We start from the raw sequence: 14,601 nt of genomic DNA, 5'->3' as shown, positions 1-14,601 counted from the left end.
CAATGATAAAAATTATGCCGTGCCTATTTCCTTTTTCTTGCTCATTGTTTAAATATACCTATTGATCTAAAATTTAGAATGAAAATAAATTTAAGTTACAGGTATATTAGGAGTTCCACTTCTAACACCAATACATTATATATTGATAATTCTATTTAAAACCAAACTTTTTGATTTTTATTAATACCAATAGTTATACAAAAAGTCCTTTGGCAACACCAACCTATCTATAATGTGGCCACATCATGGAGTCAAACTACAGACATTGTAACAAAAAAAAATCTGGTTGCCTAATCAATCGATTACTTTCCAAGTGAATTTTGCAATTCACGCTTACTAAGGGGTGGTTGAAGGAGAGAGTAAATTACTCCTCACTACCATGATTATCTCAAAAATATCTTCATTTTATGCTTTGCATTATTTATAAATAGAATGACTTTCATGTTCTGCCCCACAAAAACACAAAGGCTAGTTACAACCTTGATGCTAGCAACTTTTTTCAGTTTCAAATGTTAAATGTACTTTAATTTTTAACATCATATTGTTCACATTTTCTGTACGTTCCTGAAACTAGGTAATTATGTTTATGATGGAATATCAGGCTTAATGTCTAAGTTTGCAGATGACACGAAGGTTGGCAGGGTTGTTAATGACACTAATGACAGCACGCTACTGCAACAGGATCTAGAAAAGTTCAGCAGATGGGCTGAGAGGTGGCAACTGAAGTTTAACATTGACAAATGTAAAGTACTGCATATGGGTAGCAGTAACCCCAGAGTAACATATCAACTGTGTAGCACTATACTGAGGGTGGTAGAGAATGAAAAGGACCTGGGGTAATTGTGCAGTGAGATATGAAGTTTTCTGAGCAGTGCAGACGGTACGCAAGAGTAGCTCATGGTGTCTTGTCAATGATATACAAGAATTTTTCTAGAAGGGAAAAGGATGTGATTATCCCTTTGTATAAGGCAATGGTCAGGCTACACCTTGAGTACTGTATAGGTCTGGAGGTCGCACTTTAGGAAGGATGTAGAACTGCTGGAACAAGTACAGAGTTGTGCTTGGATTTTTCTGGTGCAAAGGCTATTTAGACCATATTGCACGAGTACAGAGAAGGGCAACAAGATTAGTGAATGGAACAAAGGGTTGCTCTTACCAAGAAAGGCTTAAGTTTTGCAAATTAGTGTCTGGAGACTAGGCACCTGCGAGGTGATCTAATTTAAATGTACAAGGCCTTGAACAGTTCGAGCATGCTCAGTGCTGATGGGATTCTTCCTCTTGCCCAGATTAATCGCCTGAGGGGACATAAATTCAAATTGAGGAAAGACAGTTGTAGAATAGATGTGTGGAAATTTGCCTTTAGCCAGAGGAGATTGACTGCTGGAACAAACTTCCATCTGTCATAGAAGTTGATGGCTTAAATAAATTCAAGACAGAACTAGACAAACATTTGGAGTGAATGGATGGGAAGTTTTTTTGGTTTTTTTTGGCTGATGCTGTATAAGCTTGCTTTCTTGCATCATATGCCTCTGCTAATGCTAGCTGGGGGGGGGGAAATTAAACAAGCTGTGGTAAGTGAAATCTTTTCAGTTATTATTATTATTATAGACAGAGAGAGAAGTAGAAAGGAATCACCAAGAAGGGGAAGAATGATGATATCCAGCTCAGGACCCTGGGTGTGCCAAGCCCATACTCACAAGATGTAAGCCCCTGGGGTTTTTCACAACAAATTTAATTGTTTTCTACTCAAACTCATTTGAAATTCAAATGCTATCCTCAAACTTGATCACAGACATTTAATGGTATTCTAATCTTGTTAAACAAGGCTAGGTTACCCTAATACTGAGAAGAGCTTTTAAGTCACGATAGAAAAGGATGAGACTGACAGTCAAGCTATGGACCTATCATAAGAAATGTACCGGAAAACTCCCTACAGATAATCACTTTAACATTTGCCCAAAATTATAATCATAAAAATGTTGCCAAATTTTAAATTTTTCATTCAGCTGGAATAGTTTTTATAACTAATTTCTAGATGTCCCCCCCCCCCAAAGTTCTGTTGAATACATAGTAGGATCGATACTTTTTAAGAGCCTAGTTACAATGGACACTGTCCTATTCCCCCGTACATGAAAAAGTCCCAATAATACTATATTCATTTCGCTTCTTCCACTATATGAGCCAGCTACAATACCGTATCCATTTTTCACCTTCCTCCTGAGAACTCGGGCCTCCCGCGATAAATCCCTAGCGAACAGCTCGACTAGACATTTATCCCTCTTCATACTGAAAAACTCCAAATCTCCCAACAAATGTCTTTAATGCATTTCTGGGAGTAATGCTAGAAAAGCGCAAGTTGAGTTAAAATAACACTAAAGGAAAGGCCGGATATCAGATTTACGACAGGGTGCAAAGGGTAAACATCTCCGTGTACTGTCGAGAATTATTACAAGAGCGTAGTCCACTGACAAAACTTAACTTTGTCGATGTTCACTTAAAAAAAAAAAAAAGAAAAAAAAATCTGATGCAAAGATTTTTACCATCCTTATCTGGATGGTAAAGATGTTTGAAAGAAAAACGGGGTAAAAAAAAAAAAAAAAAAAAACAGATGAAAAAACACTTAAATTTTATTTTTAAGCCCCAGAAAGTACTTTTTCGGACAAGAATGGAAAAAAAAAAAACACCTCTCTTAAAAGTAGATCACAATTGAAGCGCCAAAAGTGAAATAAAATGAAGGTCCCGAAATGTATAATGTGCCTATTTAAGCAATTTATTATTGCGAAAGGCTTTTTAAGAAATCTTTCATTGTGAAAAAAAAAGGAGTTGATCTTTTATGTGCAGGTCTACCTGATTTTTAAAAAGTTTCGACCAACTCCATGACACGCGAAGGTTTCGACAAACCACTGCCATATCCGAAACGAGTACTCGATGTTCACACAGGGTATTCAAATTTAAACACTCAGAAAACGTGTTACATCTGCACTACCGATACGAAATAAATGGTTTCGCATGGTGCTGCGGTGAAACAATCTCATAAAACAACTCACTGCGCCCTAAAAAGTAGTTCATTCATCGGAGTTTGGTAAATGTAGCATTTGTTTGACTGGGATTCTACGAGTTAAACTTTATTCGTATATATTATTTTTCTTTGAATTGTTTCTACTTTGAGCATAGAAATATTCAACTTTGTATATATATTTTTAAACATAATCTAGATATTGTTCAAACTGTGTCAAGATCTGTAAAATTACCATAACGGCAAACACACCTTCTCTACTCGCTTCTTACAAGTTAATGTACCTTTACGCAATTAGACCACCGTCTCCATCCTGGTCACTCTTCATCCTGGTTCTTTTACAAGCACCCGGACGAAAACAGCCGGCAAGTAGGTGAATTTGAATGACATGTGCTAGTTCCGTTTTAGTGTAGCTGTGTACTTACAGCTACTGTTGGAGGAAAAGTGTTAATCAGTTATTGAAAACAAATTTAATATATCCAGCAGTTCCAATCCTTTTGCGGATGTGCGTAGAAAATACTAATATGGCGCCAGACATAGGGTTCATTTTATATCCCAGAATTGGATTACTGAAGTTTCTTTAACTGTTCGAGGGTTACAAACCTTAATATAATCAGAAATGTTGTCTAATGGAATTCAATCTGGAGAATAGCGCTATGGCATTTACAAAAATAATTACTAGCGAGTTGTTATAGTTTGTTGCATTGTGAAATGAAGTGTCCAGTTTTATTTATTTATTTTTTTTTTTTACTGCACCTTTTGCAATGCGCAACTTCAAACCTAATATTCTGTCATTTCCTTTTATATTCCAATACAGGAACCACAGAAATTGACATGACATCTTAATTGGAATTGTTAAACTCCTTTAGTCTGGTGAGGGTGGGGGCTAATTTTAGTTGTTTGTAACTTGTGAAGTGCCTGTAAAATGTCCAGGCCCGTCGATTTTTCCCATTGTGTAGTCAAAAGTTGATAATTTATATTGTGAACTTAGCAATGTCAGTCGTATTTAAACGGACAGTCAGTATTCATATCAGAATATTTTTTATCGCAGCAAAAAAAATTACGCGTGCTTCCTAGTCTTTTATTTTTGGTACAATTATCGAAAAAAATTACCTAACAAATATACAAGTCCTAAGTGCTGGTTAGCGTAGAGAATACTAATTTTCATGTAACTAATTTTTTATGTATATAATTGAATGGTATTACTTAAGAGTTTTTTTTTTTTCTGTTACCGCATACTATTTTGCAACAGTATATACATCTCATTGGTTTGGAACAGCTGTTCTTAGTAGTAATGGGTTATGAATATTGTGTATTCTGTTTTTGTTTTGTTTTTTAATATTGTTCCTCATCTGCAGTATATTTAATCTGTACAGTGATGAGTTTTGTAAAATAAAAAATATATATATATTTAATGTATTTGTGTTGGGAGGTGAAAGCAGTCATCTTGTCAGTGGAAAAAACAGATAATTTTAATATTGCACAAATAGTTGCAGTCTAGTGTAACTAGTTTTAATATCATTTTACCTCAGAATAGTAGCACAAACTTTAAGTAACAAAACCACAGCTGGAAATGGGAAGGAAGGATGCTGCCTCCCCAGTTCCAGAGCTGTTGTGACCTTCATAATCATGTTACTGAACTTTGGGTCTGTCTTAGTAAATACAACTTGCATGATATAAGGATTCTTATATCACACATATAATGATGGATTATATTGCATTAGTAGTGGCAAATGATGCAAAGAAGCAGCTTATACAGCATCAGCCAAAGGGGGGCTACCCACCTCAACTGTCCATCCCCTCTAATAATTTATATAGTCCTTTTGCAAAGCTTTAGAAATCTTAAAATACCGTGTAGATAATGCTTTTTTAAGCATTTGCTATTTTATTATTACAAACTACCCACTTCCACAACATTAGGGCATAGTTTGTTCCGACACTCAATTACCCTCTGCCCAAAAGCAATCCTTTCATGTTAGTTGCACCTTGCTGATCTCTGTATTCCTATTTTCTCCAGAAGCAGTGAGGAAAAATTTTGTAAATCTATTCTGCAACCATCCTGTTTCAGTTTCTCTCCTTATGTGTGTTGTCCAAGGAAGGGTAAGGATGCTATAAGCATTTAAAGCCGTAAGCACTTCAGTCAGGTCTTTTTGTAGGTGCCTACTTTTCAAGGCTGTGAAATTTGCAGAACTGGTCTTTTATGGTAAGAATACCCTTTTGTGTCCTTAACCTGGCAGTTACAACGTGAGTCTGGCAGGTCCTGAAATTTAAACCTTAACATTTTAAAAACTATTTATTATTTTGATTTGTTCTTATAATATATGAATGCTTGATCTTTTAGCAGGATATTGCAATACTTAAATTTTTTAATAATAATTTTAAATGCCCTATTTTTTTGGCCTCTCCAGTTTTCATGACATAAAGTGTTAATTTTTATTAATTATGTTTAAAATTTTAATAATGTGATGTTACTCTAAAATAGACGCATGCAACTATTAATCACTACAAAATTCAAATCTCTACAAACATTTATTGCAGGAAACATTGGCATTATAATTACACTGTGAAGTAAAATATTTACATATTTGAATGACATATTGGCATACATGCATGGCATACATGCAAATTGTGCATGGCTCAGACACAAACTTCAGGCTATTCAGGTCCCAGGAGGATGTCACCATAGTAGCATACATTGGCAAAAAGGCCAGAACGTTGGTATCTAGTATGCACCAGGATGGTACAATTTAATGGAAAAAAAACCCAGATTGTTATATTTTATAATGCTGCAAAAGGCAGAGTTGATGTGATAGACAAACTGTGTGGCATGTGTTAATTGTAATTCCAGGCACTGTCCCCTTGTGATATTTTATTCTTTGATGAATTTAGCAGGAATCAGTTCCTGTGATGGGAGTGGTGTTTAGTTCTACAAATATGTCACTTTTAAAAAGAAAAAAAAATTGAATTCTTTTTTCTATTCCAGCAATTTCCTGACTCCTTTCTTTGATATCACGAGGGATATTTTTCAAAATTGAACAGAATTTTTAGTGCTCATCTGTCAGAGAAATTGCTATACTTTTTTAGGAATTAGCATTAGTAGAGGCATACGATGCAATGCAAGCTTATGCAGTATCAGCCAAAAAATCACTCCCATTTCACCCCTCCATTCGTTCCAAATGCCTGTCCAGCTCAGCCTTAAATTTATATAGGCTATCAACTTCCACAACAAAAGATAGTCTGTTTCACCAATCAACTACCCGCTGGCTAAAGGAAAATTTCTGCACATCTATTCTACAACTGTTTTTCCTCAATTTGAATCTTCGCCCCCTCAGGTTCTTAATCTGAGCAAGAGGAAGAATCCCATCAGAATTCAGCGTGCTCAATCCATTCAAGGCCTTATACTCCTCAATCAGATCACCTCGCAGGTGCCTACTCTCCAGGTGCTGCAATTTGCAGAACTTAAGCCTTAATTGGTAAGAGCACCCCTTTGTTTCCCTCACCAATCTGGTTGCCCTTCTTTGTACTCGTTCTAGCAACTCTACATCCTAAAATGAGGCCTCCAGACCTGTACACAGTACTCTAGGTTTGGCCTGATCATTGCCTTGTATAGCGGGATAATCACCTCCCTTTCCCTGCTAACAAAATTCCTATATATCAGTGAAAAGACTCCATGAGCTGGCCTGGCAGCCCCTCTGCACTGTTCAGCAAACTTCATATTTGACTGCACAATAATCCCCAGGTCTTTTCCACCTCCCTGAATTTAGTACCACACAGTTGGTACATTTCTCTTCAGTTATTGCTACCCATATGCAGTGCTTTGCATTTGTGAATGTTAAACTTCAGTTGCCACTTCTTAACCCATTTGCCCAACTTATCTAGATCCAGTTGGAGTAGCATACTTTATTTACTGTCATTAACAACCCTGCCAACACCTTTGTATCATCTGAAAACTTGGACATTAAACCTGATATACCTTGATCAGTATCATTGATAGATATATAAAACATAAATGGACCCAACACCGAACCCTGGGGAACTCCACTAATAACATTTGTCCAAGAAGATGTGTCCATTGATTATCACTCTCTGTCGTCTCACACTCAACCATCCCTTTATCCATTGTAGCAACTTACCCTTAATGCCATACCTCTTCAATTTGTCAGGTCTATATTTACCTGTGTCACCTTTTGAACCCCCTTTATGAATTGGTGATAATTTGCACACCTCCAGTCCATGGGGACCTCCCCTGAGTCCAAGGAAGCTCTCATAATTATGGCTAAGGGTTTGCTTGCTGCCTCCTTTAATATAACTGGATAGATCCCGTCTACCCCAGGTGCCTTTTTTTTTTTTTTATGTTTAACTTCAGCAATTTCTCCTTCACTTTGCTCTCAGTTATTACAAAATCACTTAGCTCCTTGTTAGAGTTTGATAAACTTCTGGCGCTCCCCTCATTGAATAACTCCTCGTGTGAATTTGGATGCAAAATACTCATTCAGTTTATCAGCTACCTGAGCATGATAATCAATAGTCAACCCATCTATGTTAAGTGGTCCAATCTGATTCATCCCTTTCCTTCTAGAGTTTACATAAGTAAAGAACTCTTCGCTGTTTTTCTTTGCATCCTTTGCGAAGGATTTCTTGTAATCTGCCTTCGCCTGTCTATACCTCCTTTGTGACTTGATTACAGACTAGTTTATATCTGCCATAGGCTTCTGTGTCACCTGATACTTTTTATGCATCCCATACATTTTTATTCTCTGCCATGAGCCTCATTTTTCTTCTTATCATGCTTGCGTGTTTGCTGTTAATGTGATATACCACTTGGGAACTGATTTCTGCTAAATTCATCAAAATATAAAATAACACAAGGGTCCAGTGTCTAGTATTACAGTTAACATATGCCACATACAGTTTGTCCATCTCATCAACTCTGCCTTTTGAGGAATTGTAAAATATAATGATCTCAGGTTGTTTTTTTTTTTTTTTTTTTTAATTCCTCTTGACTCATCGATTGTACCATCCTGGTGCATACCAATATTCTGGCCTTTTTTTGCCAATGCATGCTACTATCATGACATCCTCCTGGAACCCGAATAGGCTGGAGTTGACTGCCTTTATCTATGAGTCACTAACTCTTGAGAGTTTCTCTTTTGTTTTTCCTGACTTTGCCCACGTAAGTGAGGTTGTGATTTGTCAGAAGGTCCCTGATCAGTGGAAAACTGGTAAACCAGTTATCACCAGTAATGTTGCAACCTGTCCCAGAAACAGATTTTTACTTGCCTTTCAACAATACAGTTTGGATCATTTTTAGTGAGAAAAGGCCCTTCAGGTTGCTGTCCAGCTTCTATATATACAGTGTAATGCATCTGCAAGAGCAAATATTTTGAACCCATACTTATTTGGTTTGCTCAGGATGTATTGTCAAAATACACATTTTGCCAGAAGGCTTCTGATTTCTCATCTTTTGTTGCATACCCTGATATTGTGTAGCACATTGGTATATTTTCAACAAAAATATCCAGGAGAGATCTTATTGCTGCTAGTCTATCAAGTGTACTTTGTTCATCTCTGGTTTGCAGATCATCAAATCTGATGGCTTTGAGTAAAAAACAAGAATGTGCTTGTGACATCGTGAGCCGAAACAGCTCCGTGCCAGTGCCATTTCTCACCAAAGTTAATCAGTGTTCAATTGACTGGCTTTCAGACAGCCTGCTAAATAGAGCAATCCCAACAGAACTTTAATTTCTACTTTTTTTTTTTCTTTATCCATGGGTCTGATTGTCCTGTCTTCAAAATAGACTGACATGCTTTTTATATATTTATTTGTATTCTCAACAATAATGTCCAAAATTTTATTAAACAACAAACCAGCAGTCCATAGTAGTTTTTGCATCCTTTGTATGTTCCTTGGTCCCTGGTAGATGAATTATGATATTAGATTTTCATGTTCTGACATTTATTTTCTGTTGGTCATTTTTCCATAATCTACAACCTCCCTTCCAATGACGGAAATAATTCTTGGTGTGTTTGCTGGAACAGGATGCTGAAACTCATCACTGTCTTCTTCTGTATCTCTGTCACATCTGTTTCCTATATCTCTGTCATATCTTTCTTCTGCATACGAGGCTTTTGTAGCTTGATTGATGATTTCATCTTCGAGTTCTGATGTCCTCGGAAGATTCATCATCATTTTAAATCTCTTTCAAGAAACACAATCTTTCCTGTTCTTCATATATAAATTGTGGTTAAAATAGCAATAAATAAATAAAAAAAAAAAGTTATTCAGTGACAGAGGAGAATAATAGCTATGCAATAATATAGTACATAACAAGATATACAGTGGATTCCGGTTATTTGGGCCACCAGTTAATCGGGACAGCCGTTTATTTGGGGCAAATCTTAAAAAACAGAACCCAATCGAGAAAATAGCCAGGGTTTACTTTGCTTAATTGGGATAACATGCCGTTTAATTGGGGCAGGAGACCGCAGCACTAGAGATTGTCTCCGACCGTACCACGTGGTTCAGTCGGATTTATGGAGGCCACAACCGTAAAACAAAAACAATTAGTAGTCACCTGATTATTGGGCTTTTCTGTTAGTGCAGTCTATCATAAACGGATAGTAAACTCGATCTTATTGAATTTGCGATAATACTGACAGCTGGAATTCTGTGGGTTATTATGGTGAAATGTGTTTACACTTCCATGGAATCAATCATATAAAAAAATTAATTTTCAGAATCTTCTCTTCATTCCTATTTTTAAAGTTTCGTAACTTGTTACTCCGTTCTCACTTGCACGTATTGTGTTACTTGCAATTTGTGTGTGCTGTGTTGTTTGTTATTGATTGCTTATCTTTTTACTGTTTTAAATTTTAATCCCTACCCACAAGTCAGTGAACAGAAATGTCAACTAGTTAGTATGTACATATTCCGATTTTCACGTATCATTTAATTTTTTAATTAGTAAGGTAATAAAGGGTAAATTTGTATTTAATGTATCTTTACTTTTATAGCCTGTGGATAATATTCCTCCTATTTTTGCTAATTAGAATCGCTGTTTAATAGAATTAAAATTCAATTTACAAACATGATCACAATGACCGGCGCTTACTACACATCGTATAGCGAACGGTACTTTACTATGGTGAGTTGATTGTACATAGTGTATATAGTGTATAGTGTGTTCGTGTCTAACGGCACCAGGGGTTTCCCCCATCTCCGCGTTGCTTTCATTGTGGGTGTAACAGTTCACTGTAAAGGCCAGAGATTTAAAAGTGTATGGATATTGTATGGGTGTAGTGTTGTGTATCGTTGTTCCTCTGGCCATTTAGCCGCTAGACCCCTGCTGGGGCCCAACGTTGTCCACACTATGCCTCGTGGAGGCAGACCAGGTACACTAGTATTGAAATATTTACTCTGCCAGGTCCTGCCACCTAATTTCCTGAGATTTCAGTGGCTAGGACCTTAAAAAAAAAAAAAAATATATATATATATATATATAGATATATATATACATATAAAAAATGAAATTTTCGCTCAGTGGGGGTTAAGAAAATTGTGTAGAAAGGCCAAATGAGTTTAGTGTGAACGCAATTAAATTTAGTCATTATTAAATTTTAAGTTATGTGGGGTATACACTTGCGTATTAGGTAGAGGTGGGGGGAGACAGAAGGCTGGGGGGAAAAGACAGAAATATGGGGACGATAGAGAAGGCGACCCCAGATAATCGGTGGGGCAGGCCCATGCCCCACCAGGCGAAGAGGGGAGTGGCAAGGAGGTGAGGGGATGGAAGATACCGTCCCCTACCCCTGCCGGGGGAGAGAGGAAAAGATAGGACCATGCAAGGGAGCATGGTTTGAGAGCCAAGATGGCGAGCAGCAAGCTGCAGTTGGTCTTCAGTGGCATTGGTGTTCCCATTTGGGATATCACTCGTGGGACAAGGTCCCGTCCCGTCCAGTTTAGTCAAGTCAGTTCTTGTCCTTTATTAAGTAGGTTCAGTTGTTATTCCTGGTTGTCATGTATAGGGTTCAGTTCTGCTCCACTGCAGCGAGCACTCGTCTTCTTGCAAAGAGCTCTTGGGCATAGCAGGAGAAAGCCAGGTACTCTTGTTTTGTTTCCAGTATGTTGTGTTCCCGTCCTCTAGGACAATATAGGATCTTTGTTATTAAGATGATTGTACAGTGAACCAGTTGTAAAGCGGGGATCCATTATATTTTTAACTATTTACGTGAAACTTCAAATAATTGGGGCAGCCGCTTAATCGAGCCAAAATGTACTAGTCCCAATGTGTCCCAAATAACCGGAATCGACTGTATAACTTTCATTTATTGCTGAAATCATGGCTAATAACAATAAAAAAAAAAAAAAAAAAAAAAAAAGCATGATTAGCCCAGTGGTTACAAAGCCTGGCGATCAATGCAATAGACCTGAGTTCAAATCCTGTCGTGGGGGGGGGGGAAAAATCATGAAAGTCGCTTCTCTGGACCTACCTCCCCCAAGATCGAAGTAATGGCTTAGGCTGATAGTGATATCATCTGGTGCCACTCTTAATAATTAACACCCACCACTGGATGCAAAATGTCAAAGCTAAACAGGTCCACCTCTATAGCTGGATGAAGATCAAAAATAGAAATATTGAAATACTGCATCTCAGTGTGGTGCAGGGTAAAGTCACTTGCATTGAGGTGTTAGGCAGCAGCTTTGGTTTGAAAAGTTGGGTTGTCTCCCAAGGATGTCAGTGGAGCAAGTGGTGTTGTCCCCTGAATAGCAACACCACCAGCCCAACCAACTGGAAGTGCTTCCTGTGCAACTGCACCAGTGAACACCCAGGAAGGAAGTAAGAGCCAACACATGAAGTGGATCACTGAAATGAATACATTCATCATGCGAGCATACTACGAAGTAACTAAGTTCGCATCATGAACGTATTCATTTCAGTGCTGCACTTCATGTGTTGGCTCTCCACCAGACCAGAGACTGACTACCATTCTGATAGCTCCCGCAAGGGCACCTCTATAGCCAGGTGGGCAGGAGCAGCAGTGTGTAGTACACGCTTCTTGATTAGACCGGGGTTCCAACCTGTGACCACCAAATACGGAGGATGCGGAAAGGTCAGGGAATGACCACTGCATATCCCCGGAGCAATATGGCCTTAGTTGTTAATGCTCCTAAAAAACAAATAACAACAGCTCCCGCAATCTTGAAAAATCAAGAGATCTAAGCGACCTACTATGAAGAACAAGGAATGGAGATACAACTGAACTAGAGGAGGAGGAATAGCAAATATAAGAAGTACAACCCAATACAGCCAAAGTGGAAGGAGGTGATATTCAGCATAGAAAAATAATGAAAGATGGCCTAAGCAGAATTTGAGGAATGGACTCCACAAAAACCCAAGCCATACCAAAGCAGAAACCCAACAGAATCATGTGTAAAGTCACAGACTACCTTAATTGGCAAATAATACGTGATTACCTCAACAACAATGAAGCAACACTAGACACCATCTGCATGGCCAATTACTGTGTTGCTGTAGCTGCCATCCATGTAGGATGAATGGAAGAGAAACCAGTGACCTACAGAAAACAAAATTCAAAGACAAGGAACCAGCCTGGGAAAGAAGGCTACAGCAGAAGATAGAAGAGCTAAGAGTGAAGAGACCAACTAACCCAAAGTAAGAAGCTGATCAGAAAAGTGAAGACCATACTCAAGAAAGACAACAAACATGAAACCTATAATCAGAGGATTAAAGAATATCTGGTCACCCTCAAGCAGAACCTCCTGGCACTCACCAAGAGACTTTGGCAATACAGGGAGAGTGCCCAACAGAAAACAGACAACTGAATATTTGATGAAAACCCTTTCCTCAACCAGAAGGCACTTGAACTTCTGGGGCAACTTGTGGAGCAGCGAAATTAGCCATAACAGCCATGACCCCCTGGATAGACTTAGAACAGAAGAAAACCAAGGATATTATTATTATTAGCCATATGGTGCAAGGAAGCCTGAGGCTTATGCTGCACCAGCCAAAAAAATTCCCAAGTTACTCTGAGAGAGAAGTAGAAAGGAATCGCAATTGGCAAACCCCAGGGATAAATTGACATCCACAACTACTTGTGCAGGAAGTACAGCTGGACATACAGGCACATAGCAAAGCAGTTCACCTAGATAATAAGGCACCCTGACACAATCCCAGTCTCTGACTCAAGGAATCACTTATCTGCAGGCTGAGGACAAAGACACCACAAATCTGGCAAAGTACAGACCAATCACCTGTCTCCCAACAATGTACGAGGTCTTGACTAGCTGCATAATCAAGAAGATATCAGACCACTTGGAGAGCCATGGTATTGTGGCCAAGCAGCAAAAGAGATGTAAGCAAAGGATGCAAGGAGCAATTGACCATTGATGTGGCAGTTATGGGGCAAGCCTAAAATAAGCACTACAATCTGTACAAAGCCTACGTTGACTACTGCAAGGCCTTCAACTCCGTGCCCCATATCTGGCTGATAGAGACACTGAAGATATACAAAGTCAAACCAACACTGATGCACTTCCCAGAAGAAACTATGGTGAAATGGAGGACCACCATCAAGGTTGAGAACATCACATCTAGACTGATCCCCATCAGAGGAGGAACCTTCCAGGAAGATGCCCTGAACTTAACTCGCTGTTAACCATGCTCAACAACAGCAAGTACGAATGTACCCTTAAAGAAGGAGGGGGGAAGAACCTGTACACCCTCCCACACCTGATGTACATGGACGACATCAAACTCTGTGGCAACCAAGAATCAACTCCAGCAACTACTTCAGATCACCGAGGAGTTCAGAACTGACATCAGGATCTAATTTGGCTTAGATAAATGCAGGGCCCATGGATTGCATCAAGTTGGCTGAAACTGAGCTGAAGGCTGTTGAAGAGATTGAAGCCATGACAGAGGGAGAGACAAATATCTGGCAACAGCTAGTACACAAGGTGATCAAGGCCTGCATCACTGGGAAATACCATCAGAGACTGAGAAGCTTGCTAAATCAAAGCTGAGTGGCAGAAACATGGTCAAAGTCATAAACGCTTATGCAGTTCCAGAACTAACATATGATCGTAGATTGGACCAACACTGAGCTGGAGGAGATTATTAGATTGACCAAGGTAATGATGACCAAGAATCACCAATACTACCCAAAGTTGTCCATCGAGAGACCTACCGTAGCCTGGGAAGGAGGGGGAGAAAGGGTTTGGCAGTCCTCATTGAACAACAGATGGCAGTAAGGAAGATAGACAAACAGCACACACTGCTCAGTCTCAACAAGATCTCCACTTACACAGACAGAAAGATGAGCGAAGAAGGCACTCCATGGCAGACACTACACTGGCCTTCATCAAGACTACATAGATAAGATGGCTTCCAATTCATAGCTCATGAGTGGAAGGTTCTTTGCTGAGATTGAAGGATTCACGCTCACCATTCAAGACCATGTAATCAATGCAAGTAAATGCATCGTTAACGACCCCGGTGTGATAGATGACACATGTTGATGATGCCACCTGGCCCCAGAAACAGTCCAGCACATCACTATCAGAT

The 14,601-nt window shown here is 38.8% G+C and overlaps 2 protein-coding genes across 2 annotated transcripts in view; one reads left to right on the top strand and one right to left on the bottom strand.

Moving 5' to 3' along the window:
• ScsbetaG (Succinyl-coenzyme A synthetase beta subunit, GDP-forming) overlaps window positions 1-2,981 on the bottom strand; it is a 144,003-nt gene extending 141,022 nt beyond the window's left edge. Inside the window, exon 1 of the mRNA XM_090371673.1 lies at window positions 2,848-2,981. Within this exon, the coding sequence (XP_090227799.1) occupies window positions 2,848-2,910 (63 nt within the window). The 5' untranslated portion in view covers window positions 2,911-2,981. The remainder of the gene's footprint in view (window positions 1-2,847) is intronic.
• Window positions 2,982-3,331: 350 nt separating this feature from the next.
• The window catches only part of LOC150086899 (cyclin-D-binding Myb-like transcription factor 1), a 189,403-nt gene continuing 178,133 nt past the window's right edge, over window positions 3,332-14,601 (top strand). The window contains exon 1 of the mRNA XM_090371671.1: window positions 3,332-3,385. The gene's annotated coding sequence lies outside the window, so the exon portion shown is untranslated. The remainder of the gene's footprint in view (window positions 3,386-14,601) is intronic.

Source organism: Mastigoproctus giganteus, chromosome 4 (genome assembly GCF_048544385.1).
Source record: "Mastigoproctus giganteus isolate SK-2022 chromosome 4, ASM4854438v1, whole genome shotgun sequence".
Lineage (NCBI taxonomy): Eukaryota > Metazoa > Arthropoda > Arachnida > Uropygi > Thelyphonidae > Mastigoproctus > Mastigoproctus giganteus.
This window is presented reverse-complemented; position numbering and strand designations above follow the sequence as displayed.